This window comes from Oreochromis niloticus, linkage group LG6, assembly GCF_001858045.2.
Source record: "Oreochromis niloticus isolate F11D_XX linkage group LG6, O_niloticus_UMD_NMBU, whole genome shotgun sequence".
In the NCBI taxonomy this organism is placed as follows: Eukaryota; Metazoa; Chordata; class Actinopteri; order Cichliformes; family Cichlidae; genus Oreochromis; species Oreochromis niloticus.
The window spans coordinates 9,195,503-9,223,284 of record NC_031971.2 but is presented as its reverse complement, the minus strand read 5'-3'; the positions used below and the strand labels follow the sequence as shown (position 1 = coordinate 9,223,284).

The following is a 27,782-nucleotide window of genomic DNA, read 5'->3' as shown; positions in this document are numbered from 1 at the left end:
TGTTGAGCCTAAAAACATGCCTTCAAATTTGTGTGGACCAGCATTTGGTCCCCGCACTGACTGTTGGTCCCCACAAATATAGTGGCATGCCAATTTTTGGTCCTCACAAAGAAGTTTAAACAAGTACACACACACACACACACACACACACACAACAAAAAATGTAAAATTACATGTATTTCTGGTTATTCTTTATTGAGATTTTAACCGTTTTTAGTTTTCATGGAAAATAACTGTGTTATTCATGACATGACATAATTTCAAATAAGTAAATAGCTGCCACACAAGAATAAATAAAATCAAAATCATTGTCACTGTACCTACAGTGCGGTCATTTAACTATCTGTACACACTGCCTTTATGTATCCAAAACATATTAGTTAAAATGCGCTCTTTAAGACATTTGGTTAAAATAAAATTTGCGAATCCAGAAAAACACAACATAAAGACCGTCAACACTGCAGTCCTGAAACCAAGCATGATAAAGTATACACATAATAGAGTACTCTGGTTATTTGTCTGCTGTAGCACACATCGTAATATGTTTCCTGTAATAAAGTTACCAAGTTAATCTGTTGCAAACAATTCAACATTGTTAAATACGCTGCTATATGGCCAAAACTATTGGGCCACGCCTCTGAATCTATGAATTCAGGTGTTTCAGTCCCATGACTACAGGTCTATAAAATTAAGCATCCATGCAGTCTTCCTTTGCAAATATTTGTGAAAAAATGGGTCTGAACAGTTCACTGCTCTCACACTGTGGTACTGTAATACTATGCTATGAAGTGTCTGACAATATATGCTGAGAAAGTGAGTGCAGGGGTGCATAGTCAAAGCCACCAAGGCTCTGCACAGCTCCAAACCTCCTCTGCCACAGACAGAAGCATCAAAAATGTGCACTGGAAGCTTCATGGTATGGATTTAAATAGCCAAGCAGCTCAGTATGTATGTGGCCAAGAACTTCAGCCCATGTAGGGAATTTTACCACAGTTTACATAGATTTACACAGTTTAAAGTTAGTCAGGTCAGCTAGTGTGATGGCAGAGAGGGCAGCCTTTACATTGTAGAAAGAGTCACATTATTTTATTCTGGGGTGACAGTAACTGTGTATGAGCTTCTAAGCAGGCATAAATATTAACATAAATATATGAAAAATAAAAGTAAAATACATTCATGAAACTGTTAAAGTTGCTGAAAACTGAGCAGAAGAGAAATATTCATGTGATGTTACATTTTCCTGAGAACTGACTGGCTGTGATGACTCCTCCAAGTGCTACATGCTATTTTGTCCTGCTAGTTGAGCCTGCTGTCTGCTCTCAGCCCTCCTCCTGTTTCACTGGCATATATCCATCACCAGAGGGCTCCACCGACCTGCCTGCTGACATCAGAGCAAACCCCTGTGTCATGTGACCTGGCTGGCGCTGCACAGCTGGACTCAGACGTGGCCCAGGCAAGTTCAGAGGCAGTTGTGGAAAAGAAAGCAGGGAGCATGGTAAAGCACTGGAAGGATGAGGTGGAAACAGGAAGCGTGTAGATTCAGTGGACTTATCAGCATCCTCCATGCCCTCATCCTGACTCAGCTGCTCCTCTCCCCCACTGCTAACACCTGAATCCAAGCTGGGAAGCTCCGGGCTGTCAGCCTGCTGTTTCTCCACTCGCTCATAATCAGAACAAACTGGAATAAACTTGCCAAACACACCTCCGCTGCTTCCAAACAGCCTCCGAAAATCTGCCTTTTGTTCATTCCCTCCCTCCTTCTTTTCCTCACCCTCAGGTTCCTCATCATGGCTATCAGTCATATTGATGCTATCTGCCTCCATGCTCTCTTCACTGACCTCTTCACAACTGCACATGCCTGAATCTAGACTCTGGAGCCTAAATCGATCATTGTCGAGCCTCTCAGTTTTCTCGTAGTCTGAAATCACCTGCACTGGCTCACTGTTACTGCTGCCTTTGAGCAGCAACATTAACGTCTCCTTTTCTTTCTCTCTCGCTTCATCGCTTTCCTGTTCTGTGCTTTTTCCTTCACCCTGAGCACCAACAGGGCCATAAGGCGTGTCAGCCGCACAGGGCTTCAGGTTCCCAGCAGTGAGTGAGGAAATAGGAGGAGGGCTACAAAGCTCAGAGTAACTTGGGTTAGAGAAGCTGGAGCTGGTGGAGTCATAGCTGCCTTTGTTCAACATCATCTTCTCATCTGGCTTGTAGGCCACAACAGCATCCACAGGCGAGGTTAATTCTACAGTGATTATTTCCACTGGTTTCAAGAAGGACTGAAAGTATTCACTGGTGAACCCACTCTGGAGGAGAGAAAGTCACAGAACAGAAGAAGAGATTAGAAAGATTTGAAATATACAAGATATTCAATCTGCACTTCAAGAAAAGGATTAAAAAGATGAATGGGTAAATATACTGGATCGGTGAGCAATTTTGTTTGTCTGGTTAGACTTTTTATGTTGCATGCTGTGTCTGTTTATCAGCTGCAGTTATCTCATTTTTATTTGTAGATGGTAATGACAAACTATTTGAATTCAAAACTAAAGAAGATTCCGTATTCGACTTACAGCCATATGTGGCTGACACATAGCTCAAAATAAATGCTAATGACAGCTGCTAGTCATGTACATTTCCTCCAAACATGTTCACCATGATAGTACGATAGTACACAGTATTTTTTACTGCCTTGAAATGGCAGTTTCAATTTTTTTCAGTTTAAACTGTAAACTGTAACATGATTACATGATTTAACAGTAGACAGTAAAGAGGACGCATCTGGAGCCTGTATGCTTACCTTAAAAGGTACATTCTGCAGGAAGGATTTTCCTGGGTCTGGTATGGGCTGACCTTTCATTGTCTTTACTACGTAAACCCTGAGGAAACAAAATTACAATCAAAACCAAAGCTGTCAAAAGAATCTTTTTTTTTAATACATCATACCAGAATAACTAATCATAATATACTGCACATTGAGATATTTTTGGAAAAGTTTGCTTACCAGTGTTTTTTAGTTGTGCAGAGAATGACTGCCATTAACGCTACACCTGCTGTAATTATGCACACAACAAGTCTAGGAACACCTGAAAAATACAAGAAAATAAAACAGAATAGAATAACTTTATCGACCACATTAATAGAAAATTGTTTTCGGTTCACCAAGTCAAAAATCAAGCAGGCAATAAAGTCATAATAAAAATATTGGTAGTAATCAGACCACATTCAAACCTAAGCATAAATAAAACTCCAATATACCTATAGAAATACATCACAGTATATGATGGATTTTTTTAAATAATAAATGCTTTTGACACAAAGGATCTCTTATAGACTTTTTTGCTAGCTAGAGGCATCCTGTAACATCGTCCTGAAAGTATTAATCAAAATCAGAGTAAAGAGAGTGTTCGGGGTCAGTAACAATAGACCAGGCTTTCCTTAAGACAGCCTGAAGATAATTCAATTCAATTCAATTTTATTTATATAGCGCCAAATCACAACAAATGTCGCCTCAAGGTTGCGATCGACCAGTAATTGTTCCAGCAGTTCTAACAATCATGTTACAAAATAATCTCCAATTAGCTTTCTTGTAAATGGAATGAGCATAAAAAATAAACCTTGTCCTCAAAATATGTTTCCAGATACTTAAAGATATTAACGACTCTCACAGACTGACCAGAAAGTGAAGCCAGTCATGGGGACCGGGTAATTCAAGACAAGCTTTTTCATTTTTAATAAGGAAATAATGAAATTTACACCCTTCTTTCAACCTGCATCCCTGAGCAAAATCATTGGGGCTTGAGTTCCTATAGAAGACCAACAGTAGCCATATCATCAGCATATTTTCACATTTTCACCTCCTATCTTGGAGCTGCATGCCATTTATATAAACAGAGAATAACAATGGTAATAAAACACACCCTTGAGGAGCCCTTGTTCTGACTACAATTTCATCAGGTAAAACAACTACAAATTTTCTGTGGGCTTTAGTTGCTCTTATAAAATGTGTGCCCTTGTTGTACTGAAACAGAAGACAGAGCCGATCACGTTAGCTTAGAAAAATGAGAGAAGGCAGGACTGAATGTAAAAGAGAACTCTGGTAAGATGTTGCTTTTAACTGCAGAGTTTCTTAAACTTAACCATTTGGCTTTGGAGCCATTTGGCAAAAAAAAAAAAAAGTACCTGATGGTGGTTTTCTTTTTCCTACTGGTGACTCCCATGATGCAGTGGGGCTCCAGTCGCTCCAGGCTCCCTCGGGTTGAGGTTTAACAGACCGCACACGAACTCGTGCCTCGTACTTCTCGCCTTGTATCAGTTTGTCTGGCTCCAGCTCTGCCTTGCACTCATCCTCGCACTGAATGTCAAGGTTTTTCTGCACGGTGGGATCCTGACAGACAGAAAGATTTTTATATCACTTTATTTACTCTTGCTCTGAATTCACACAAACACAGGGCAAGGATCGTTTGTACACACTATTTAAACGTGCACTTTCAGGATCTCAACTTCATACCCAAACTCATTCACATTGTGATAGAAAATCTAAACTTACACTCCATGACTGATCCTGCTGCTTCCACTGCAGTTCACTTCTGTATGAACTGATCCTTTCATGTTCAGGGTCTTGGGACAACCAGGAAACAGAGGTGACGTTGACTTCTGGCTTCGAAGGAGGATTCACCTTTACTGTAATAGTTTGCACATGAACACAAACACATGAATCACACAAATATGTTTTATGGGCACCGTAAATAGCTCATATTGTAAGTGACAATGAGGTAGTATATTATAGATTACACTCACTGTGGCAGAATGGCTTGTACAAAGTGATTAGACTCTGCTTCATATGAGCACAGCTCAGATTCATGGACAACACATGGAAAGACAGAAACTGAAAGAAAAATTTAAAAAAAAATTAAATAAAATGATCCCAAACTAGTGCAGATCTAAATCGATTGGTAAATTTAAAATGTTTTGATTTAAATCTACAGATAATAGTTTCGATGTAAATCTATAAGTGATGTATATGTGCTTGAGGCTTGAGGTTTTCTTTGGTGTCACAGAGTGAAACTCAGATTGTGATCACAAGGGTGGGACCAGGTATGCTTCTTCTTAATTTTTGATATATTATTATTTCATATGTGCAGGTATACCCGCACATATTAGAAAAAAAGGGTCCAGAATGCTCTCTCAGAGTAGCTTCTACGTTTCGAGAAGTTTGCATTTTCACTTTCTTGTCAGGAATACTGATAGTAGTCTGTGTCTGCACAGAAGCCACAATTAGCTTTAATTTCACTTCAAGTAAAAAAGAAGCCTGATCCTGTCTGAGTTATACAGACAGGATCTTGTAAAGATTCTAAACATATTTTTAATAAACAGGGTATCCAATAACAATGCTAGTTGTTCACACACTCACAGTGTATTCCATTTCAAAGATCAGGGAGCACTCCTTTAGGGCTGGTCTGGAGATGTCAACAGACTTTAGGTCACAGGAAGCGTTGTAAGAACTGAGAAGAAGAATATTCATTTGATTTTGCTTTAGATTATGTTACTGATGACATCTGTGACTTGTGTATTGTAAGTATTATGCATCTGGGTTTTCTTTTTGTTACTGAGGTCCTTACATGTAGCGAGATTTATGGTGAGCATGTATCGTGCATGCAGTGTCATCAGACACGGATCTGCTGTTCCACAAACATGTGATGATTCTATTGTAGTCAGTGTAGCAATTGAGATCTGTGAGAAATAAAACAGGAGAGATGGGATGAAAATGAGTAAATATGTCAAACGACAGATCTTAAAATCAGTTAAACATGAATCAAGAGAAAAAAAAGACTAACTCTGTGGCAGGCTGGGACACTTATCACTTCTGCAGAGCAGCAGCACAGGCAGCAGAATAAACAGGGAAAGGGTTTTCTTATTTCTCTCCATTTGTTAAGTCCTCAGTTTTCTTTCTTCGAGGCCACTGGGATGGTTTGTTTCCAAAGCTCGGTGACTGGAAGATTTGAAGGACTGTAGTCGCTCCAGAGTCATCCTGCCCAGATAAAAAAAAAAAAAATTTAAAAAGTGTTTTTTTTAATCATCCGGTTGACAAGATGCAACGAGGTGACAGAGGAGTTTGTCACAGTTTTATTTCTGCTTCCACACATAGAAAAAAAACTGCTGCCTACAAACACATCAAGAATAAGTTGTAACGTAAGCAGTCGATGGAAAAACAGAAATAGAAGTGTTTCAGATCCTGCCCCACTCCTCTGCGGTTCCACATCTGTACAAATGTGACATTTGTTCTCTTGCAGAAACAGGATAAATGAACAATGATGACTTGAGACAACAAAGTTCCAATGTAAATCAGGCTTTTGAATCAAAATGAACACCAAATACAATGTCATTGATATTTCCTTTTTCAGGGTAAAACAAGACCAGCTGTTTTTTCGGAAAGACCACACTCATACAGCCATTAAAACATGTAATGAAAATAAATACTCTGGTCAAATTCTCATTTACACTCAGCCACGCACACTCAAGGCATGTAAAAGCTTTTCATCAGCTTCCTTTTTAGAACATACAGCAGTCTGCCTTTTTCATCCCGCCCACATTTGTGCATAATTTCTGTATATCAGCTGTTTCCATTCAAACGCCATTGGAATTCAGCAAAACATTTTAATAACATGCAGTTTAAACATCAAACAGTTCTCTTAATAAAATAATAATAATAATATTAATAATTTTGTCGGCTACACAAACCCAAACAGATAAAAGAAAAAGAAAAAAGCAAAGGTTGAATTCATTGAATTCAACTTTTGCTTTGAATTCAAGCAATACAATCAATTAACACTGTAGAGGATATTACTTCAAATCGACACTGCTCTCCAGACTAAAATGTGAACTTTTGATTAATTATTCTTCACTTCTGAGCATTTGAAGCACATCAACACGTGTTTCCTACTTCCTAACATTTCCTTCAACTGACAAATAAGGTTAAATTTAGTACCTGATGACACATTTAAAGATGCAGTCAGGTAGAAACTGGCAGCTTCTGCGTTAATGTTTCAGTTGTAAACTTCATCCTCATTTATTAGTTTGTTGACTTTAATACAGCCTGCCATTTCCCCCAGCCTGTTGGATTTTTAACCGTGCACAGCAATTCACACATAGGCATGCTACAGCTAATACTTATAAATGTATTAGCTGCAGCTGCCTTTGCATGTGGACCGCAATGACATTTAAACTCTGTGAAAAACAGGATGAAAAAAAAAAAGTGTTTGTGTGGATTCGTGGTTTTTGTGGTTTTGCTGCCAAGTGCAAGCTGACCCACAAACACCCACAGCCTGACCTAAAACTTTCACATCGTGCGTTTACTGCAGCATTATCTGTAAATACTTTTTTAAAGCATTTTATCTCTGCAAGAACACATTGATATTCAAATGAACCTTTCTTTTCATTGTGATTAACGCAAACATATTAAGTTTATACTGCACAGTGCTGGCGTTTTAGATTCTTTACGTTTAGATTCCCATTCATAACATAACATATATTCTGCTTTGCATCATGATAGAAAAATTAAACCTGCAGCTGGAACCCTAAATATGATCTTCCGCCAAATTCCATAGAATAACTGCCTAACAAAGCATGTTCCAAGTGTCGTGCAGAAGTCAACACTTGTGGCAATTCGTGGCAAGTATACCATGAGTTGCTGCAGTTTAAAATGCAATGAGACATTTTAAAAACCATTAACTGATAAATATTTGTGGTGCCAGTATCATCTCTTTTAGAAAAAAAGAAAAAGTGTTCTTCTCCTTTTTTCTAGCCTAAACTGTTGCACACTACTGTTTTTCTTCCATTTCCGTGCACAGGGGAAAGCACATTTTCTTGGTGCTTCTACGGTCACCTGTTTGCAAGGTTTAATAAAGGTCAAAATGTTTTTCTGAGAACTCAAATGTTCCATTATTCTGACAGGTTCACTTCCTGCTAACGGCACTTAAAAAAGCTTAATCTGATTGCATGCAATGAGCTCAGACTTGCAGGATTTAAATAAATGGACTATACAATTTCCAGTTATGCACATTACAAGAAACTGTTTTAGTAGTCAGGAAGTTGATAAGCTTAACAGGAGGCACTTTGTGTAAAAATTAACAAGTTGTCGGGGGGGGGGGGGGGGGGGGAGTTACACTAACTACATCCTCTTAAAATGTACTATTAGACTGAGTCATGTGCTGCAGCATAAAAACAATATCAGTTCCATCCTGACATTGAGACTCTCTGATGAAAGCTCGTTTAGGGTGACAATCTGGCATGTAGTGATCCAAGAAGATAACAGCCTTGAAATCTTCCAGAATAAAAAAGTGAAACACCAGTATGGGATAGGAAATGAAGTAGATGAGACTGATATGAGACTGCTTATATTTTATTCGTTATCTGTTCTTTCCGCATGCAAATGGTCTGACAACATAAACCTACCTGACACCTCTAATGCACTGCTGCTCCTCAGTGTGAGTAATCTCTAGAAACTGACCTTTCACTCTACCAGATCTATAAACGTCGCACTGCAGTCACATCAATCTGTAGCAGACGGCTCAAACAAGGCACATGTTTGATGTGGGTGTTTTGGTTTAATCACAGCAAACTCTTTCTTCTTGCCTGTGTAGAAGTCCTCTGCAGTTAAACCATTCAGACTGCAGTGGTTTCATAGAACAGTGACTCTTTTAAATGCAAAAGATTCATCGTGAAGTTCCATGAGGTTCTGTGCCAACACTCACCTTTATTCATCTTCAACAATATCACTAGTAAACATTGCACACATTTTCATAGCTATGATGACAGAGCCAAGCTATATTTATTTAGGTGAAACTGTCCATTTAGTCACATTTAAGTGTTTCTTAAAGACATAAAGGTCTGGATTATGTAAAATTGCCTACTTGTAACCTCTGGTGTTGTGTATAGAATACAGAGCATGAACAGAGTCACTGTAATTACTTTGGATAGCAATGCCTCAGCCTTAAGTATTCCCACTCTGACAAACCATTTTTTTACCCTTACAATGTCATCAAAGCCAAGTCTTTTGGACAGCCTTGTTTCAGCTGCGTAATATTGTCCAGTTGTGTCCATTGTTTCTGATTACTGCTGTTTGTTGTTTTTGGTTTGACTTCAACAAGACTTTTTCTGTTCTGGTGGATTTTTTGAAAAAAAAGTTCATAAGACTCAAATCACAAGTCTGTTTTGAATCAAACCTGAAGTCATGTGATTAATGACACTGGTCAAAGTCATACTGGACAGTCCACAGACTTCCCCAACTAACAGGAGATTCTAACGATTTAGGTCAGTTCACTTAGTCCACTTATCCAATTGTGGAAAACCCGCTTTGTCAGTAACTTCAGAAAATCAAGATTCCTCTTCTTGCCTCTTCTTATCAGACACTATCTTAATACTTTACCTTCTAAGAACCATTTTTCATGTGTTAAGCACAAGTTCTCTTTATATCATTTGTCTACTGACTTTTGGACTTCCCCTACACTGGTCCTACAGCAAAGTGAAAAAGTTGACACTCTTTGATCTCTTTTTTTTCTCTTTCGTCTCTTTCTCTCTTTCCTTACTCACTTCACTGACACACGTGAAAAAAAACAACCACAAACTGAATACAAATACACACTGAAAACTTAAACCACATCCTAACCCCTTTGTCTTCCCAGAAAGATATGTTTGTTTCCAATAACAAAAAAGCAAAAAAAAAAAAACCTCATTCACAATCCAGAAAGTCTGCTCTTCATTTCTTGAACTACTTTTTTTCTTGACATTACTGGTGCAGCGGTTTCTGAAACCACAGTTAGTGATGAGCTGGAGTAACATGTTTCACTCATTCCTGTGGACATAAAGATCATAACTGCTTCTTAATAATCATCATGTTAAGCTTCAGTCACATGGTTTAGAGTCCGGTCCACCCTGCCAACCTACATGACTGACAAAAATGTCACTCATTAGATGGTTGGTGTCAGGAAATGCAGATTTCCCCAGGCAACTGGTGGTTACCAGAAGGCTGCTGACCTGTCTGGGTATTTTTTCTTTCCTTCTTTTGCGTTTTGGCTGATGTTCAACCAAACAGAGGCAGTAAAGATGTTTGTTGCATCCCGACTATAAATAGCTAAAATGAGCAGGGTTGTCAGTTGGTGTAAACTTGTCTTGTTTACTGTAAGTGATTCATGGAAACATGATCATTATTATTATGGTGTCAGAGACAAGAGCAGAATCTGCAGAGTAGCTTTTACGTGATCAGATGCTTGGAAATGAGATGGTTGGGTTGATTATGCCGCTATGGCTTGAATTCATAACTGAAAGGGTTGAAGGTGGGAGAAATTAGCATACCATAGCCACACTTTAGGAGTAGGCGTATCCTGAAACAACAGCGGCGGCAGCAGTATGACTGTTGAGCACGCAGGGACACATAATTTTGTACAGGCAGACAATAAATCCCCTGAGCTGTTTCCTTTAATACTGCTGGCAGGTAGAAATTTGGGTGTTTACAGCTTACCACTAGCTTTGTGACATGTCTGAATTTTAATTTGTTTAATACTGTTTATGGGTAAAATCAACATGATAAACTTGCTTGTTAGCATGCTGACACATTTCAAACTCCACTCCCCCCAAAAGCTTTTGTGTGCATGGAAGACTTTTGTTTATTTGTCAAAACTATCCACATGTCCTTTTAGAAGCCCTTTAACTCTGGCTTGTTTTCTTTCTCTCGCTCCTCCACACTATTTTGTGTCTTGACATTCTGCCACCTCCCCCTGCCTCACCCCCACACCTGTTTTCCTGTGCCTTTTAAAGTGCATCTTTCCGAGTTAGCATTTTTATTAAAGAGACAGCATTAGGTATCTTACTGGGACTAGTTTTTATATCTAAATATATTTCTGTCTACTTGGACTTTTAAGGTTATCTTTAGTGTAGAATACATTACAATCACAATATTACTGTGAAAAGTCTTCTTCACAATTATATTGTGGACAATACAGTCAGAACTCTTGCATAAAGACAGTAGGTGAGCTTTAACTTGATATGATTTTATGACTTAGATACAGAAAAAAAGAAAGCATTTCCCATTCATCACATGCACGTAACCAGACACTACTAATCTCGCTTCAGAGTAGACTTTATCGCTTTCTCCATCACGACTATAACTACTGCAACACCATCTTTTCTCACCGCAGGTTCATTCATTCATAGCAACTAAAAATTGTTTTTGATCTCTCTTAGAAAAGAGCTGATAAACCAAGTAAACATTGAACTTACCGTTCCAGAGTTGTTCAGTGTGCCGTCATTGCCATGTCTCTAAGGTTATTCAGGCCGTGTGCCCTAAACATTTCTTTGACTGAAGTTTTACCGTCTTGTGTCTAGAGTGACGTATTGGAAAATTTTCTGAGAAAAAAAGAGGCTGTGGTGCTGTGGTTTCCCTTGGGGTTGTAACTTGGTGACATTCAATCAGCGTGTCAAGAAATGTGAAACATGGTGAAAACCCCTTTTTCTATGTTCGCATAAACACTTTCTGTTCCCTTTGCACGGAGTTTCTATTATTTGTTATTTCAAAAAAGAGGTGTGTTACTATGACTTGGTAAGAAGTAAAAGTAGTATGCTAGTGCAGAAACTATAATTTCATGCCTCTGTTTTGTTTGCTTTGCTAAACTAAATTCAAAGTCAACTCTTTTTAAGGCCAGGTTAAATGATTACTTGGGAAAAGTTCGATATCTCATATGTTTACATAAGAAATATGAAGGTTAGCTTAGCAAGTGATAAAGGGTGAGAATGGGGGAAACAGCTGGCTTACTAAATAAGCTTATTGGTTAATTTAATTAAAGTGTGAAAACCTCTATTTCTCATCCTACCTGTTTTTTCTGTGGGTAAAACACAGTGTTGGTGTTACTGTAATCACAATGCATGTACCTGTTTTGAGTAATACAACACATCACTGTCCTAAATTTAGTTTTGTTCTCGTGTGCATGCACTCACACAGCAATCATCCTACTGCAGTTTCCTGGAGGCACGATATAAGTGGCAGAACAGTCTATACTACAAGAAAGTGACTGTGCCCAGGTAATAAACAACTATCCACTGCTGGTGAAATGCTATCAGTTTGGGAAAGGACTTAAAATTGGAGGTGCTGAAGTGTGCACGTGTGCTAGGGTGTTGTACTTTTTTTTTTAATATGCCAGTGTTGCAAGTACCACATCCAGCTGCACACAGCAGATAAAAATAGACAGCCTAAATCTGACTGAACTGGGACTCGCAGGTGAGAAAGTGTTAAAGACAATATTTTAACACATACACCAAAACAAATATTAATCATGCGCTGTGACACGTCAGGCACACACAAGCAGATAACCAAAAAGTAGGCCAGTCTCACGATTAGGGGCGCTTTTAAGCCACAGCACACAGGATATACAAGAAGCCAACTTGTGCATAACTTACTAGAACCTGGCCAGACACGTATAAAAGGTTTAGGCAATGCATTTTGTTCATGAGGGGTTGAATATCCTGAAACCCTTAATCCCCCCAAAAATGATTTTCAACATGAGCTATACCTCTCATGTACTCATTTTCAATTCTGTCCATCCTGGTCACTCCTAGTAAAACATCTTGGTATTTTCAACTCTGCCGCCTCCACATCAGCCTCCTGCCTTTTTGTCAGTGCCATCGTCTCCAGACCGTACATCATAGCAGGTTTCACCACCACACTGGAAATCATCATCATCGTTTATTTATATAGCACTTTAAAAACACACAAGGCTGACCAAAGTGCTGAACAATAAAACATAATAGACACCATAAGAATAATAAATACAATAAAATAATAAACATAGCGAAAACAATAAAATGTAAGTAAATACAAGTCAGTCAACCACTGAGTCAAAAGCCAGTAAATAAAAATGCGTTTTCAATCTGGATTTAAACACCATCACTGATGTCGATTGCCTAATGTGAAGAGGAAGATTATTCCAAAGCTTAGGAGCCACAATAGAGAACGCTCGGTCTCCTCTCAGTTTCAACCGTGATTTGGGGACTGAGAGCAACAACTGCTCAGCTGACCGGAGCGAACGAGTGGGGACATAGGGCTTCAGCAAATCAGACATATATGCAGGTGCCAGACCATTTAAAGATTTAAAAACCAATAAAAGAACTTTAAAATGAATCCTAAATTCAATTGGAAGCCAGTGCAGGGAGGCCAGGACCGGAGTAATGTGCTCAAATTTCCTTTTACCAGATAAAAACCGTGCAGCAGCATTCTGTACTAGTTGCAGGCGTGTCAGAGTGCCCAGTCCAACCCATATTAAAAGGGAGTTACAATAATCCAAGCGTGAGGTTATAAAAGCGTGGATAACAGTCTCCAAGTCACAAGAAAAGGTTTAACCTTCGACAGACGCCTGAGGTGATAGAATGACGATTTCACCACCCCATTCACATGGCCATCAAAGGTAAGTGCAGAGTCGATTTTTAACCCAAGATTGGTAATCGAGCTCTTCAGGTGAGGGGTCAGAGCAGCAAGGTCAACATCAGGCATATCAGAGGAACGATTCGGGCCAAACAGAATTGCTTCCGTTTTACGTTCATTAAAATTTAAAAAGTTTTGAGCCATCCATGACTTAACACAGAGGTTCCCAAAGTGTGGGGCAGAGCCATTGCAGGGGGGGGCGCGGTATGAAAAGAAAAAAAAAAAAAAAAAAAGAGCGCTTGGACACTGTGGACAGGTTTTTGACGGGGCTCCCACATAAACGCAAAGCAGGAGATGAAGCATCGCCAAATATGTTTCCAAACCAACTTCCTTCCAAGCCAAAGACAGGAAAATATGGTGAAGCATATCTTCCCTTTGGCTTCACCTGCACAAGTGCCAAGGTAGGTCTCCCCTGCAAAATTAGTTTCCCTGCGTCGGGAGCAGCGCTGGGCTCTCCAAATCACGGACAAACAGTATCCCACATTCTTGATTTTTAGTTGACAAACACTTCTTGTAATAACTAACTACTCCTGACATTTTGGACATGTTAGCTCTTTATGCAGTAAAGTTACAGTGGGATACAAATATCAGGCTGATCCTGCCGTAATTTGTCCCCCCGGTTCAAATCACGGACAAACAGTATCCCACAGCTGTTTATGTGTTTAAACCCATTTTGCACAGAGAGACATTTTTTGAAAAATGTATTGACAGCAATGTTGAATATTATTACACAGGAAAAAAAAAAACAACTACACGTAAAATAATTACACCGTGACGCCTCTGCCTTTCTAAATGCAGGGACAGTAACTGCCTGTGTATATGTAAGCGTGTAAAACCTGAAGATAGTCAGATTAACAGTATTTTGTCTCTATCTGCCATTCTGCAATTCATCTCATGTAAACAATAACGTGGCGCACAGCGTGACGTGAAAAAGGGACATACCTTTGATATTGCGTGACGAACTCTGTATTCCTCGTCCACACGTAAACGCAAAAAAAGGAGTTTTAAATAATCTCCGTTTTCGGTGAATCGCAACGCCGTTTACGTGTGGACGAAAAGCCCAAACGCATAGAAACAGCTGCGTTTTCAAAAATACCCGTGTAGGTGTGGACGCAGCGTAAAAGAGTTAGTAGTATATTTTATTACTACCTGTAATTTATTGTCGTTTACTTGTATTTGCTTAATTGTTTACTAAATGTTTGAGGTGTGAAATAAACCGCAATGGAGTGTGGTGTGTGTAAATGGCCTGTATTTATATAGCGCTTTACTAGTCCCTAAGGACCCCAAAGCGCTTTACATACATCCACCCATTCACACACACATTCACACACTGGTGATGGCAAGCTACACATATGGGTGTGTGTGTTTGGAGGATGTGTTTGTGCGGGGGGGGGTAGGTGATGGGGGGCGCGAACATTTTTCTTGTGAAAAAGGGGGGCCTGGCAAAAAAAGTTTGGGAACCACTGACTTAACATCACTAAGGCAATCAAGCAGGAGTCTAATTGGGGAGCTATCACAATGACTGAAAGGAAAATAGAGCTGCAATCATCAGCATATAGATGAAATGAAACATTGTGTTTACGAAAGATCGCACCCAGTGGCAGGAGATACAATGAAAACAGTAATGGCCCAAGAATAGATCCCTGTGGTACACCCCATGACAGAGGGGCCACAGAGGACGATAACGAGCCCAACTTAACACAGAAGCTCCTGTTTGAGAAATATGATTTTATCCACAGGAGTGCCAAGCCAGAAATGCCCACACAATGCTGTAATCGAGAGATCAGCAGGTCGTGATCGACTGTGTCAAATGCAGCAGTCATATCTAGTAGTATAAGCACTACATGTTTACCACAGTCTGTCACTACAAGAATATCGTTCATAACCTTTATGAGAGCTGTCTCTGTGCTATGAAACGGCCTAAAGCCGGACTGAAAAACTTCAAACATTTGAGAGTTGTTTAGATAATCCATCAGCTGAGTGTGAACAACCTTTTCCAAGATCTTACTCAGAAAAGGAAGTTTAGAGATGGGTCTAAAATTTGACATTACTGAAATATCTGAGCCTGGCTTCTTAAGTAAGGGATGAATAACTGCATGCTTAAACTCACTTTCCATTCTTTCCATTCACTCTTGTCACACATCACCCTTGACACTCATCTCCACCCACTGCACTCTCTTCTTCACCTCTGTTGTCTACTATATGAGGCTTTGGATGGTTGACCCCACCTTCACCACCTCTTCTAGTTGCATGTTTACCGTTCCCCCTGTATCCCTCTCATTCTCACTCATGTATTCTATCTTCTACTGACTTTCATTCCTCTATTCTCCAGTGCAAACCTCCACATGTCCAGGCTCTCTGCTACCTTCTTGCCACTGCAAAATATCATCTGTAAGCATCAATAGTTCACGTTGACCCTGGCCTGACTTCACCTGTCAGGCTGTCCATCACCATCAAAAACAGGAAGGGACTCAACGTCAAACCCTGATGTAATCCCATTCCCACCTTGAACTCATCTGTCACTTCTATCACACACCTCACCCACTGTCTCGCTGGCGTCCTGCATGTCTTGCACCACACTCACATACACTTCTGATTTCCTAACACACTACCTCAGGCGCCCTATCATATGTTTTCTCTGGATCCATGAAGACTGCAACCCCTTTTGATGTTCCAGCAACACTTTAAAAAAATTTTTTGGGGGGGGGCCTTTTTCTGGCTTTATTGGATGGATACAGTGAAGACTGACAGGAAAGTGAAAAGAGACAGAGTGGGAGACGTGCAGCACATGGTCGCCTGCTCATCCAACTATGCTAAACCAGTGCCCATCCAGCAACACTCTTAAAGCAAACATTACACCTGAAGTGCTCTTTTACAGCATGAAGCCATACCTCCACAGCTCTTCACATCACCTTTGTTCTTGGAAAGGAATGAAGAACATGTGTACTTCTTCTCCATTCCTCATGGGTCCTCTCAATCTCTAGGATTGTGTTAAACAATCTAGTAAGAAAGTCCACTGCCCTCTCTCCTGGACACCTCCATACCTCCACAGTTATGTCATCTGGATTAACTGCCTTTCCACTCTTCTATAGCTGCCTCACTTCCTTGCTACTAATCCTCTGCACTTCCTTATTGGCTAACTATTCGCTTTCCGTCCCCCTCTAGCTCTCATTTTTTTTTACATTCATTAGCTTCTTAAAGTATTCCTTTCATCTTCTCAGTCCACTCTTCACTTCTTAGCACATTGCCTATATTATAAATAAAATTATAGTAGTATATAATAGTATAATATTATACTAATATTTTGTACTGTTGTGACATCTTGTGGCAGGTATTAGCTGATTGTTCATTGCACCTTTTGTAACTACTGTTGACTGCTATGTAATGTCATTTGTCCATGATGCTTGACATTTTAAGGAAAAAAATATCATTATGTTGTATTTTTACTTTCTAAATCATGCATTTCTTAGACGGATGAAAACAGGAACAGTTTATAAAGTGTTTTTACAACTTTATCTACCTTTATCTTTTATATTATTTTTTGCATTTGGCAGGGGGTCTGTGATGTCTGCCTTTGCACTGCTGCGAACAGAACATTAGATCTCTCTAAGCATCAATAGCATGCTAAAAAACAGCTAACAGCAAGAGACCAATCAGAGATGGAAATATCTCAAGACTCTAGTTTCAAAAAAGCCTTGAACTCTAAAGAAAAAAGACCTCAGGAAACATTTTCCTGATGGGTCTTAATGACCAGTTCCAACATTTATTTAAAACATGATTTATATTTTCTAAGTTATGGTGCCCATTAGACTCATAAAGGACATTAAAGCCAAGTTAAGATCACCAACTGTACATTACAGTTATGTATAGACAAATAAATGATCGTAATATGAATTTAATCAGTAATTATAACCAAAAGATACTTAATAAATTTAAAATGTTGACAGTGTTCTTGAAGAAAAACCTTCATTTACGGTTTGATGAGAAAATGTTTGACTGTTCCACAAATTTTTTAACAATGTCAGTTTCAGTTCTGTTCAATGTTATCAAATCAAAATAACAGTTCCCTCACAGCACTTTTTATTGTGATGTAAGATCACTATAATGACAGAGCAAAAACCACAACAATAACATGACCCCCCAAATAGCAAGCACTTGTCGACAGTGAGAAGGAAAAGCTCCCTTTTAACAGGAGGAAACCTCCGGCAGAAACAGATTCAGGGTGAGGCAGCCATCTGATGCGACCATTTGGGTGAGATTTACAGCAACACTTTAACAAGAACTATTTAAGAATTTCAGCCATTTTTTTATACAAAGTAACACATTTTTCAAGTGGATACAATCCTGAGACAACTCTGTGTGTAGATGCAGGTGCTCAGCAAAGCTGCTCAGAGAAACTAATTAAAAATACTCATGATTAAATGTTCAGACAATTTCACCTGAGCTCCTACTATACAACAGTGCTGAATGCCAAGGTTTAAAACTCTAGTGTAGTGCTGCCCTCGTGTGGAAGCTTCAGAAACATTTTGATACTACACAAAATCAAATGGCATTTAATGCTGGTAATTATAAAGTGGAAAGGTTTACATATTAACTTCACAACGACAACTTCACATTGAAGCCCTGAAAATATAATCAGTGTTAAAACAAGCGAGCTTTTTCTTCTTATTGGTATTTTGATTTGTTTTTAGTCTAACTAGAATTTAGGTTGTGATTTGAAATAAAATAAAATTAAACTTAAAATGTTAAAAAATTCAATTATTTATGACAGAAAAAAAACAAACCAAGAGAAAACAGAGAAACAAACCAAGAGATTATCTTGGGACTCCGCTGCTATTCTAAGTTATCACCAACAACTTTCCAAAGGAACTCATATTCACAGCAAGATAACAGAAATCATTTATCATAGCAGCACACTCACCAGTTAAGAGACAGGGTGACTACTCCCACATTGCAACAGCACAAATAATGAATTTGTCTTCTCGGTGACACGTACAACTACACTGCTCAGAAAAAGCAAAAGGCTTTTTTAATGCGAAAGAGGAAGAGAGGACATTTGAGTCTCACTTCCCTGTCAAAGGTCAGCTTTAACATTTCAACTTATGTACAGCAACTCTTTTGCTATGCAGTGGAAAAATGCCATTAATAAAATACATGTGACTATCACCAAGTACGTCACAGCAAAGTGGGTTTTGACGCCACCTTCATGTTTCCTTTAGCTTTTAATTGAATGCAAGACTATTTTATATCTGTTCATGCTGAACTTTACACTGAAATCCCTTTAAGTCACCACAGAAAAACAATCTTTTAAAATGCTGTACAGTAATTGGCAATGTGTAACATGAGATGAGACAGTAGCAATCATGATAATATATTAATTTATTTTTTCTTTAGACACAAATGTCTTGTTTCACTTGGAGGATATCTGATTTTGGAAGGGGAAAAAAACAAAAACAAACAAGAAAACATCACAATCCTTAGGCTGTAATCAGTCAACAGGTCAAAAGTCCATCGTTTAAACTGCATTATTCTAAGAGCCTAACAAAGTAGACTCTGCTTTCTGCCCATTTTCAGTCCTTTTTAATCAGTTACAGCCCTGATAAACATGTTCATATTTATTTTACCAAAGATTAGACAAGATTACAAAGTGTAGGTGTCTTTGAGTGCCAATAACAACTTTAATTACAAATCATCTATCAGTATATAATAGATGAACAACTTCAAAAAAAAAAAAAAAAAAAAAATTCCCAGTGGTGTGTTATTAATACAGAAGCTTTTTGGACATTCTGGGAAATTTTGCTAACCTGCTGCTGGCTGTGACTTCACAGGAGGAAGTCATACAAATCCCAAATGGCCAAACTACAACAGCAACAACAGCACAAGTGATCCAGCCTAAAACCATCGGTCCCAGGTCCTTCCTGTTATCACAAATGTTTCCCTCTGCCATCTGATATGACGTGCTCGGGCACGGCGCGGGTGTACCACTCCGACCACCCACCGTCGTACACTGACACCCCGGGTGCCCACACTCGTGGGCCGCCACCGCCACGTGGCACGCGGTCACTGCAGAGCCGCATAAGACACAAAGCGGGCGGTCGAGATCCACACCAGCACGGGCGAACAGAGCCTGGAGTTGTTCCTTTGGCAGGAAGTGACCAGAAGGTGACAGGAAGGAGTGGAAAGGAATGCTGATGGAGCCAGGGATGTGGCCCGGCTCTGTGTCTGTCAATCAGAAAGAGCAGATACATTCAGAATATGATTAAATAATCTGAAATAGCAAATGTGTATTCTTAATTAATTAAGAGACGGGCAGTTACAAAGAAACATGCAATAAAAAAGACCTTTAGAGATTTTGATTAGCCTTGGTGGCTCTGAAGCTAAGATTTTAAGTCATGTGTTGTCCTGTGTTGATCCCTTCTGTTTTTCTCAGTCTGGATTATGTTCTACACTTTGAATGTGGACTAAAGTAAAATTCTTGAGCTGCCGCTCTTTTTTCTAAATATTTTGCAGGGAAAATGGAAAATACGTGCAGCAATTTATGAAACACACGCAAACATACATGGAAATACAGTATATGAGGCAAAAACAGAGTTTGTTGATATTTGGTATGACCACCTTTATTCTTCAACACAGCCCAAACTCTCTTAGACAAGCTTTGTCATTTCTTTAAGTAGGCTTCAGGAATAGTTCTTCAGGTTTCTTAAGGACATTTACACTGTCCATGAAGAAGAAAAACCTTAAAAGATGTTTTTAAGATTGGCAAACTGTAGCTCAAAACCACTTTCAAAAGAAAAAAAAACAAGAAAGTCTGGCTTCTTGGAGTCCAGCTATTATGAAATGACGAGTGGCTTAAGGCTTTTGCACTGTATTGTAGCAACTATGACATCACCCATTGACTAGTAAGTGAAGTCTCGCTGTGACTTATTTCAGCATTGTGACTGTGGTGTTTTAAAACCACATGTGGCAAGCAATTGTGAAACCAATGACACTGCACAATCATTGGGTAAAAACTTACTATTGAAGTTGTGCCAGCCATTAAAAAGAATTCAGGCTTAAGGCACTTCTGTTTTGGCTTCACTTTTTAGACCTTTCTAGCTACACCCTCCTTGATGCAGTCTCTAATCCTGGAGTGACCTTTTACATCATAAATAATTTTACCACACATGTTTAGTGCCATTAGTAAAACTGTTATCATCCCCATTTCTGAATAATTTGTTATAGAGTAAATGGCCTGTATTTGTATAGCGCTTTACTAGTCCCTAAGGACCCCAAAGCGCTTTACACATTCAGTCATCCCCACACACATTCACACACTGGTGATGGCAAGCTACATTGTAGCCACAGCCACTCTGGGGCGCACTGACAGAGGCGAGGCTGCCAGACACTGGCGACACTGGGCCCTCTGACCACCACCAGTAGGCAACGGGTGAAGTGTCTTGCCCAAGGACACAACGACCGAGACTGTCGGAGCCGGGGCTCGAACCGGCAACCTTCCGATTACAACACGAACTGCCAATTCTTGAGCCACGATCGCCTAGCAGAGTACACATGATTAGCAAATCATTATAATCTGCCTTTGTATTGACTGCCTCTTAGTATGGCATTTCCGTCTCCACTCTGCTAGCATAAGAGAGAGTAAGAGGTCACATGGCGTACGTTATATTGGTCCAGCTCAGCTGCATTCGACTCTGAACAAATCAGTAGAGAGGCATGTGACAGAGGGCTCCTAAAGTCCGGATGAGGAAGGATGACAGTCTTAAAAATGAGATAAGAAAAGGAACATAATGTGATAATTGATGACTCAACCCTGTGACCTTTTGGATACAGAAGGACCATGTGGACGAAACCCCAGAAAGGGTTGTGAAAAAAAAAAAATAGTCAGGTGTTAATAAACCACAACCACACTGGGACAGACAGTATTTTAGTCTTGACTATATCAGTTATAATGGAAAATTGGTTCAGTGTTTCAAAAGCAAAGCTCTGTATCGAGGAAAAGAAAGTGAAACCCGCATTTGCTACGTTTTCACTACCACAGTCAAATATGTGTGTTTGTATCAATGTTTGATATATAAACAGACATTACAAAAACTGATGCTTAAACTCCCAAGTGAGTCATTCAGAAGAGCAGATTTAGCATGTGAAAATTTTATTCATTGCCCCCCAAAACTGAATCCTGGCTGAATTTACACGTGCAATGAAAAGGGAAGTGCTTCTTTTTTTTTTTTTAAGAGAGCAGTCAGAAAGGTCACTGCTCAAACTGCTTTCAGAAGTGTTCTGCTTGCAGAGGAGCCCTGTAACAGCACATCAGAGCTTTACCCTCTAACAGTGTGTGTACTGTGAGAAGTATATGGATAAGACATGTATATCTTATCACTGTTTTGTCCATTCACTGAGTGCCGTCTTTAAAAAACATCAGCAGATCAAAGGTTGGACTATTGCTGCATCTAAATGTTTAACCATTCACTTTGTCTGCTACTATGGTACAGCAGTGTGTGTGTGTTTCATTGACTATAGCTAAAATGCAGGCTGAGTACGGCCTGTCTGCCTGACCTCTTTTCATGTTTGTCTTGTTCAGTCATCCAAGCCCATCCTGCTGGGTTTGCACAGAGCAAACTCCATAAAACTCTATGTACAAGGAACTAGCAAACCATTATCTTGTTTTTCCCCCCATTGCATACCTGTGTCTCCCTGACGTCACTGTCAGAGTCAAACTGTAATTGTGTTTTATAAGATACTATTTATTGTTCATGTTTGTTCATTAAATATCCCATCAATACTAAAGAGAAGAGTTTCAGTGGGGCAGTAACATAAAATATAATCATGAGTCATGATATCCTCCCCTAATAACAATAATAACTTATTGTGACACGTTTGTGTGTCTATCCACCTCCACTGCCATGAGTTTAAAGTCTTTGTTTTGCAGTGTAAAACTACCAGAAAAACAAGTCTGTACAGACAATAGGAAGACATTTGGAGAATTTCAAACTGGTAATTGATACCCTCCTCCAGCTGCAATCCTCGAACCAGTTTCTGATCGGTCATTCTTAAACACTCTTAAACAAGTTGATTGGTTCAGTCATTCTGATTATCTTAAAACAGGAACGATAAGATCATCAATGTTGTCTATAAACCCTTTAATGAAAAAGTGACGATCAACAATGTACCTAATAAAAGCTACTGAGGAACGTTACTGTGAGTCACTCAGTCATCACTTTGACTAACATAAAAATTCTATTAAAAAAAATACATGTCACCATCTTTTCCAGGGAGAAAGAGTGTAACGTTGGGTTCTTTGGAAGTATTTCAGTTACACACGGACATGAGTCAGACCGGAAATCCTGGCACAAGTGTGTCCCAACAATAACTGAGTTGTGAAGTTATCTTAATCAAGGCATTTGTCATCAAGGGGCAATACGAATAAAGATACAGTACACGCCCCCTCATGACAGTGTGCCTGTAGTCTGTGGGATGAAATGAGGGTGTCAGTAATCTGAAAAACAAAAGCCTGAGTGGGGCATGCAGGACTGTAACCATCATGAAGGCTCTAATGCAGACTACTCACTGTCTCTGGGTTCAGGGTCCAGTCCTTTGAACCTGCCTGTGGGCCTGGCATCCACCACCTGGAACTCTTTAGTCTCCAGGTTATCCAGGATATCCTCGTAGGTTTTAATCCACGAGCGGTTCAGAGAGGCTTTGAACTCGGTCGCTGTGGGTCTGACGTACCGGTCACTCACAGGTCGACCCTCCAGCTCCCAGTTCCTGAGCCCCCCATTGAGCATAGAGACCGCACTGTGCCCAAACACCCGGAACATCCACCACACACGGGGCGCCGAGAACGCCCCGAACTCGCTGCCATCGTAGACCACGACGTGCGTGTCGTTTTCTATTCCCAATTTCCCGACGTATTCCGCAAAATAGTCCTCTGACGGCAACATATGGTCCAGAGGAGAGGTTTTATCGCAGCACTGGTCAATGTCAAAGAAAGCTGCTCCCGGCACGTGCTTCTTCTTGAACTCGCTCTTTGCGTTTCTCCGCAGTTTGGGTAAATACCACGAAGTGTCCAAGACCCGCATTTTCCCCTGGACCTTTACAGCCCGAGCCAGCCACTTAGAGGTGACCAGAGCGGTGGCTTGGAGAGCCATGGTGAACTGAAGATGCAGACAGGCTACAAAGTTTACCTAAGTTTCACGGTATTTAACAAAACCGTGCCAAAAGTCGGGAGCGGTCGAGTGAGCAAAGGTACTAATGGTGGGGAGAGAGCGCATGCCAAACCGTCACGCCCCTCGGTTCACCTGACACTGATAAAAGTGAAAGGGGGACACAGTAAAAATGGCATTAGCCTACATTTTAGACAAAGTCTGAAAACCGACACTCATTCGTAAGCCTGCAGCGAGACATGCATATTTTTTTTCAACTCCAACAGAAAACGTAATCTATTAACCCATCTCCGTGGGAAGTGAAAATAACAGAGGACTGGAGCCACTCATTAGCCACCTCATTGGCTAATTCTCTTTACCTAATCTGGAGATTGCTTCGACCTACATTTTAAAATAGCATGACTTATCATTTTACTACACTTTCTCCTTGTCCCACAGTTTCCATAGTGCGCCCCTTCTGTTTTGATACTACTACTACTACTACCACTTGTAGTAGTAGTAGTAGTAGCAGTAGTACTACTACTACTACTACTACTACTAATAATAATAATAATAAAAAATTTAAACTAAAGTAGTTGAAATATAACAACAGGTCCAGCAGCATTATCCAGGTAGGAACTTTGTTCATTTTTACCTCGTCAAGCCGACTGCTTTTAACCGACGCACGCGAGCTTGCCGGATGTTTATGGAACCACATGTTGTTACCCGGTTATAAAAGCAGATTTCTGTGGATGTAGTTTGTGGAAAGTAGAAGAAAACTTTTGTAGCTTGAATCAGGATGTCGGCTTCGTTGATCAGGAGAGGACTGGAGCTGCTGAGCAATGACATTAAAGGTCAGTTTAGCCTCTTCAGCTTGCTGTGCCAGTTGGCTAACAGTATTGGACATTAGCGCTCTCGCTAGTATAATTCTGACCATTCCTTGTGACTGATCAGTGTTTTTACATTGTTATAGTTGGGCTGTAATAGATTGGGTTTATACTGTTGCTTTAAGGTCTAAACCTGATTACTTGAATATTATTTCTGAGGTCTTTAATAAGGAAATCACGTTGTCGTCATTAAATCATAGCAACGTAGAGCCTGAAAAAGACAAGTGTCGTATGTGAATAACCGTACTATGCTTAACCTCAACCTACATAACATTCCTGTGAGGAAAGCAATTCCTTATTGGGTGAGCGGGTACTTGGTTTCAGCACAGCTGATGTCAGGAGGACCCTGAGAAGAACTGATGTACCAAAGCAGCGCCTCGGGACTGGTGCTCAGGGAATGTGCAGATCAGCTGGGTCATGTCCTCACAGACCTCTTCAATACCTCACTGAACCATGCAGTTGGACCATCATGTTTCAAGAATTTTACCATCATACTAGTTCCTAAAAACAGTCCAGTCCCATGTCTTAATGATTATCACCTTTTAGGACTCACAATGTGCATTTCAGTTCCGCATTCAACTCAATCATCGTCCAGCATGAAAGAATGCGGCAAGCGGAGACAATTGATGGGGACTGGTGGACCACAAACAGCACTGTCTTTCACACACAGCTTCTCATCAATAACATTTATTTACTTTATTACACTTTATTATACGTTATGTGTAGGTCCTGTCTTGTTATATCCTGTATGTTACCTAAATGTTGTGCATCTGCACTTTATTGTTGTCTATGTCTACGCATGGGACAGTGTGAAACGTAATTTCAATTCCTTTGTATGGCAAGTACATCTGAAGAAATTGACAAATAAAACTGACTTTGACTTTGACTTTGACATTGTGGTGGAGGTGGACGGCAGCACTATGTTTCTAGCTTTGTAGTTCTCTTGTAATGGGAGCACAGCAATGTCTCAGGTGAAGAGTGTATTTGGAGCAGAGGAGTCAGATTCAGAGTCAGAACAGTTTCTTTCTCATAGCCATCAGGTTTCTAAACTTTAATTCTTTAATACCCCTCCCATCTACACACACACACACACACACACACACACACACACACACACACACACACAGTGGACTGATCTCCCTGCTGCTGTGATACTCCATTACTATCTATAAGTGTAATATACTGGTAATTTAACAATACTGCTGTGTTTTATACAGTATATTTTTTATGCATTTTACATTATTTTTCTATAGCTCTGTTTGTTACTACAATTTTTATTAATGTTGTGAGCCAGTGCAACGCGATCCCATTCAGATATGCTATGATTAGTGTATAGCTTTTGAATGACAATAAGATCGATTCACATTCTTAAAAGAACATGTTTCCTTGTCTGCAGCTTACTTTGGGTTTTGTGCTTGTCTTTTTGTTTCCTGCCAGATGTCACTAAAGTGAAGAAGAAGCAGCAGCAGACCCCCAGCTCAGCCACAGTGATGGAGCTGGTGAGCACCAAGCGGCAGGGAGTTACCAAGCAGGTCAAAAGACTGCAAGGCCGTCTCGGGCCTGGCAAGAGCAAAGCCACTGTTAAAGACAAGAGGATCAAGTCTGCAGTGGGTCAGTCTGCTTGCTGTATTTCAGTCTTCTTCATGCTTAGAATAGAAGACATCTGTGAAAAAGTAAAAACAATTAGTACAGATGCTTTTGTGTTTTTTATGTAAGGACCAGTAGGTGGCAGCATTGGTCTTAAACTAAGTTGTAAAATGTACAGCCTTTCACTGAAAAAGAACTCAAATCTGAATAATTGTTCTGTTTCAGTAATGTAAACTCTTTTACAGTCTAATATTCAGTTGATGGTGCTCTAAATTTCTTGTTCTTTGGTTTGAATTGTAGAGGAGTTCAGGAAGAAGCAGGGGAAGAGCCATTTGAGTGAGAACCTCAAATACTTTATGGAAACTGGCTGTAAAGCAACAGATTCTGACACACTGAAGGTAACCAGGTCATCAGTCCCTCACATTTTACAAGTACTGTCATTATCTGTGACTCTTGTCTATTCTTGGAACACTGGAGTCCAAAATGTTAAGCAGGATTTAAAAGGAAGAGTCATATTTACATAAAAAAGCAGCTTACTCACAGACACAAAAATACTGGTGGCATCCAGTGGTACCGCTCAGCATGCTAGTAGATGCACCGATGGTATCAATTTTAATGTCGGCAAACAATAAACATCCTGTGCAGTAAAGATCTAAAGATTTATTTATTTTTTGCATTGTTGATAACCTAAATAGATTCATAGCCATCACTGGCTAGTGATGAACTGCTTTTGTTGTCTACAAGTGGCTTTGGCCCTAAAGTGCTGATTTGATTTCTGTCTGACTTAGATCGTGAACCACAATAAAGGGAGGCAGTCAAGAAATCACCCGGACAGGCCTGCGAAGAAGGCCAAAGAGGCAAAGTCTTTGTTCACTGAGGAGGAGTTCCAGCAGTTTCAGAAGGAATACTTTGGCAGGACTGTGGAGGAAAAGAAATGAAACGGACACAAAGACACTGCGCCCACAGCAGAAGCTCCAGGGCTGCGTTTGGAGGATTGAAGTGGATTTCTGGACTAGATTTTGTTCTAATTCATGTTTACGTAGTGTCTGTCTGGTTTGAGGGTTTTTTTCCTTTTTTTTTTCTTTTAAGGGTGTCTGCGTGACTAATATGCGTACATTTTGAACCAACCACAGGTTGAACTTCATAGACAAAGTGTGAAAAGTCATTTGCAAAGAGAGAGGAAATTACTGATATATGATTTGTGTCAGTCATAGCTCGCAAGTCCTTTGTTTCATTGTTTGTGAACTAAAAACTTAATGAAGCTCACCTTTAATTCACAGCCAAGAAAAACACCACATTCACGGCTTTAATAACCAGATAAGCTTAGCAAGAGCCATTACAGGGTGGTTTGAGAGAACAAATTCCTGAAATTCTGGGCTTATGGATGACTTATACAATACATTTCTGTTTCTCATCCCTTCTTCTTTGATATCTTCTTAGACTTTTTTTTAAGATTATTGAATTATTTTTTCAATAAAAGCTGTAATTCTGGGAATAAAACTGCATGAAACATCTCATAGATCTAAAGATATTAGAGTTGCTAATTAATCAATTATTAAATAATATCACAGTCAGCACAAAGGTTTGGGATTTCTGTTGCAACCACCTTGAATTAATAGCTTCCATCATTTTCATCATTCCTCCTATAAACACGTGCTTTCATATGGTCATCCTCAAACTTGTTGCTTTATTAAAGTAATGAAATAATGA

General features: G+C 39.7%; 3 protein-coding genes across 5 annotated transcripts; 1 reads left to right on the top strand and 2 right to left on the bottom strand.

The window, feature by feature from the left end:
• Positions 1-164: 164 nt before the first annotated feature.
• Positions 165-19,225, bottom strand: LOC106097203 (interleukin-2 receptor subunit beta). 2 transcript variants are annotated; one of them, XM_019360338.2, is made up of 10 exons: positions 18,384-19,225; positions 5,829-6,022; positions 5,613-5,724; positions 5,405-5,495; positions 4,792-4,879; positions 4,541-4,674; positions 4,174-4,378; positions 2,996-3,077; positions 2,792-2,870; positions 165-2,300 (listed from the first exon to the last, which is right to left on the bottom strand). In XM_019360338.2, exons 2-10 carry the CDS (start codon positions 5,917-5,919, stop codon positions 1,320-1,322), a joined length of 1,863 nt encoding a protein of 620 aa, XP_019215883.1. In that variant the 5' UTR covers positions 5,920-6,022; positions 18,384-19,225; the 3' UTR covers positions 165-1,319. The 2 variants fall into 2 exon arrangements, with proteins under 2 accessions (XP_019215883.1, XP_019215882.1); XM_019360337.2 differs by lacking the exon at positions 18,384-19,225 and adding an exon at positions 11,269-11,458.
• Positions 13,296-27,782, top strand: rps19bp1 (ribosomal protein S19 binding protein 1). Of its 2 annotated transcripts, none has more exons than XM_019360339.2 (4): positions 13,296-13,445; positions 25,923-26,096; positions 26,373-26,470; positions 26,861-27,782. In XM_019360339.2, exons 1-4 carry the CDS (start codon positions 13,433-13,435, stop codon positions 27,008-27,010), a joined length of 435 nt encoding a protein of 144 aa, XP_019215884.1. In that variant the 5' UTR covers positions 13,296-13,432; the 3' UTR covers positions 27,011-27,782. The 2 variants fall into 2 exon arrangements, with proteins under 2 accessions (XP_019215884.1, XP_003459399.1); XM_003459351.5 differs by lacking the exon at positions 13,296-13,445 and adding an exon at positions 24,262-24,452.
• Positions 19,257-24,211, bottom strand: LOC100711525 (3-mercaptopyruvate sulfurtransferase). Its single transcript, XM_005464865.3, is given in 3 exon segments — positions 19,257-19,484; positions 19,487-19,684; positions 23,025-24,211. Coding segments are annotated over 3 exon segments (876 nt in total). The 5' UTR covers positions 23,605-24,211; the 3' UTR covers positions 19,257-19,386.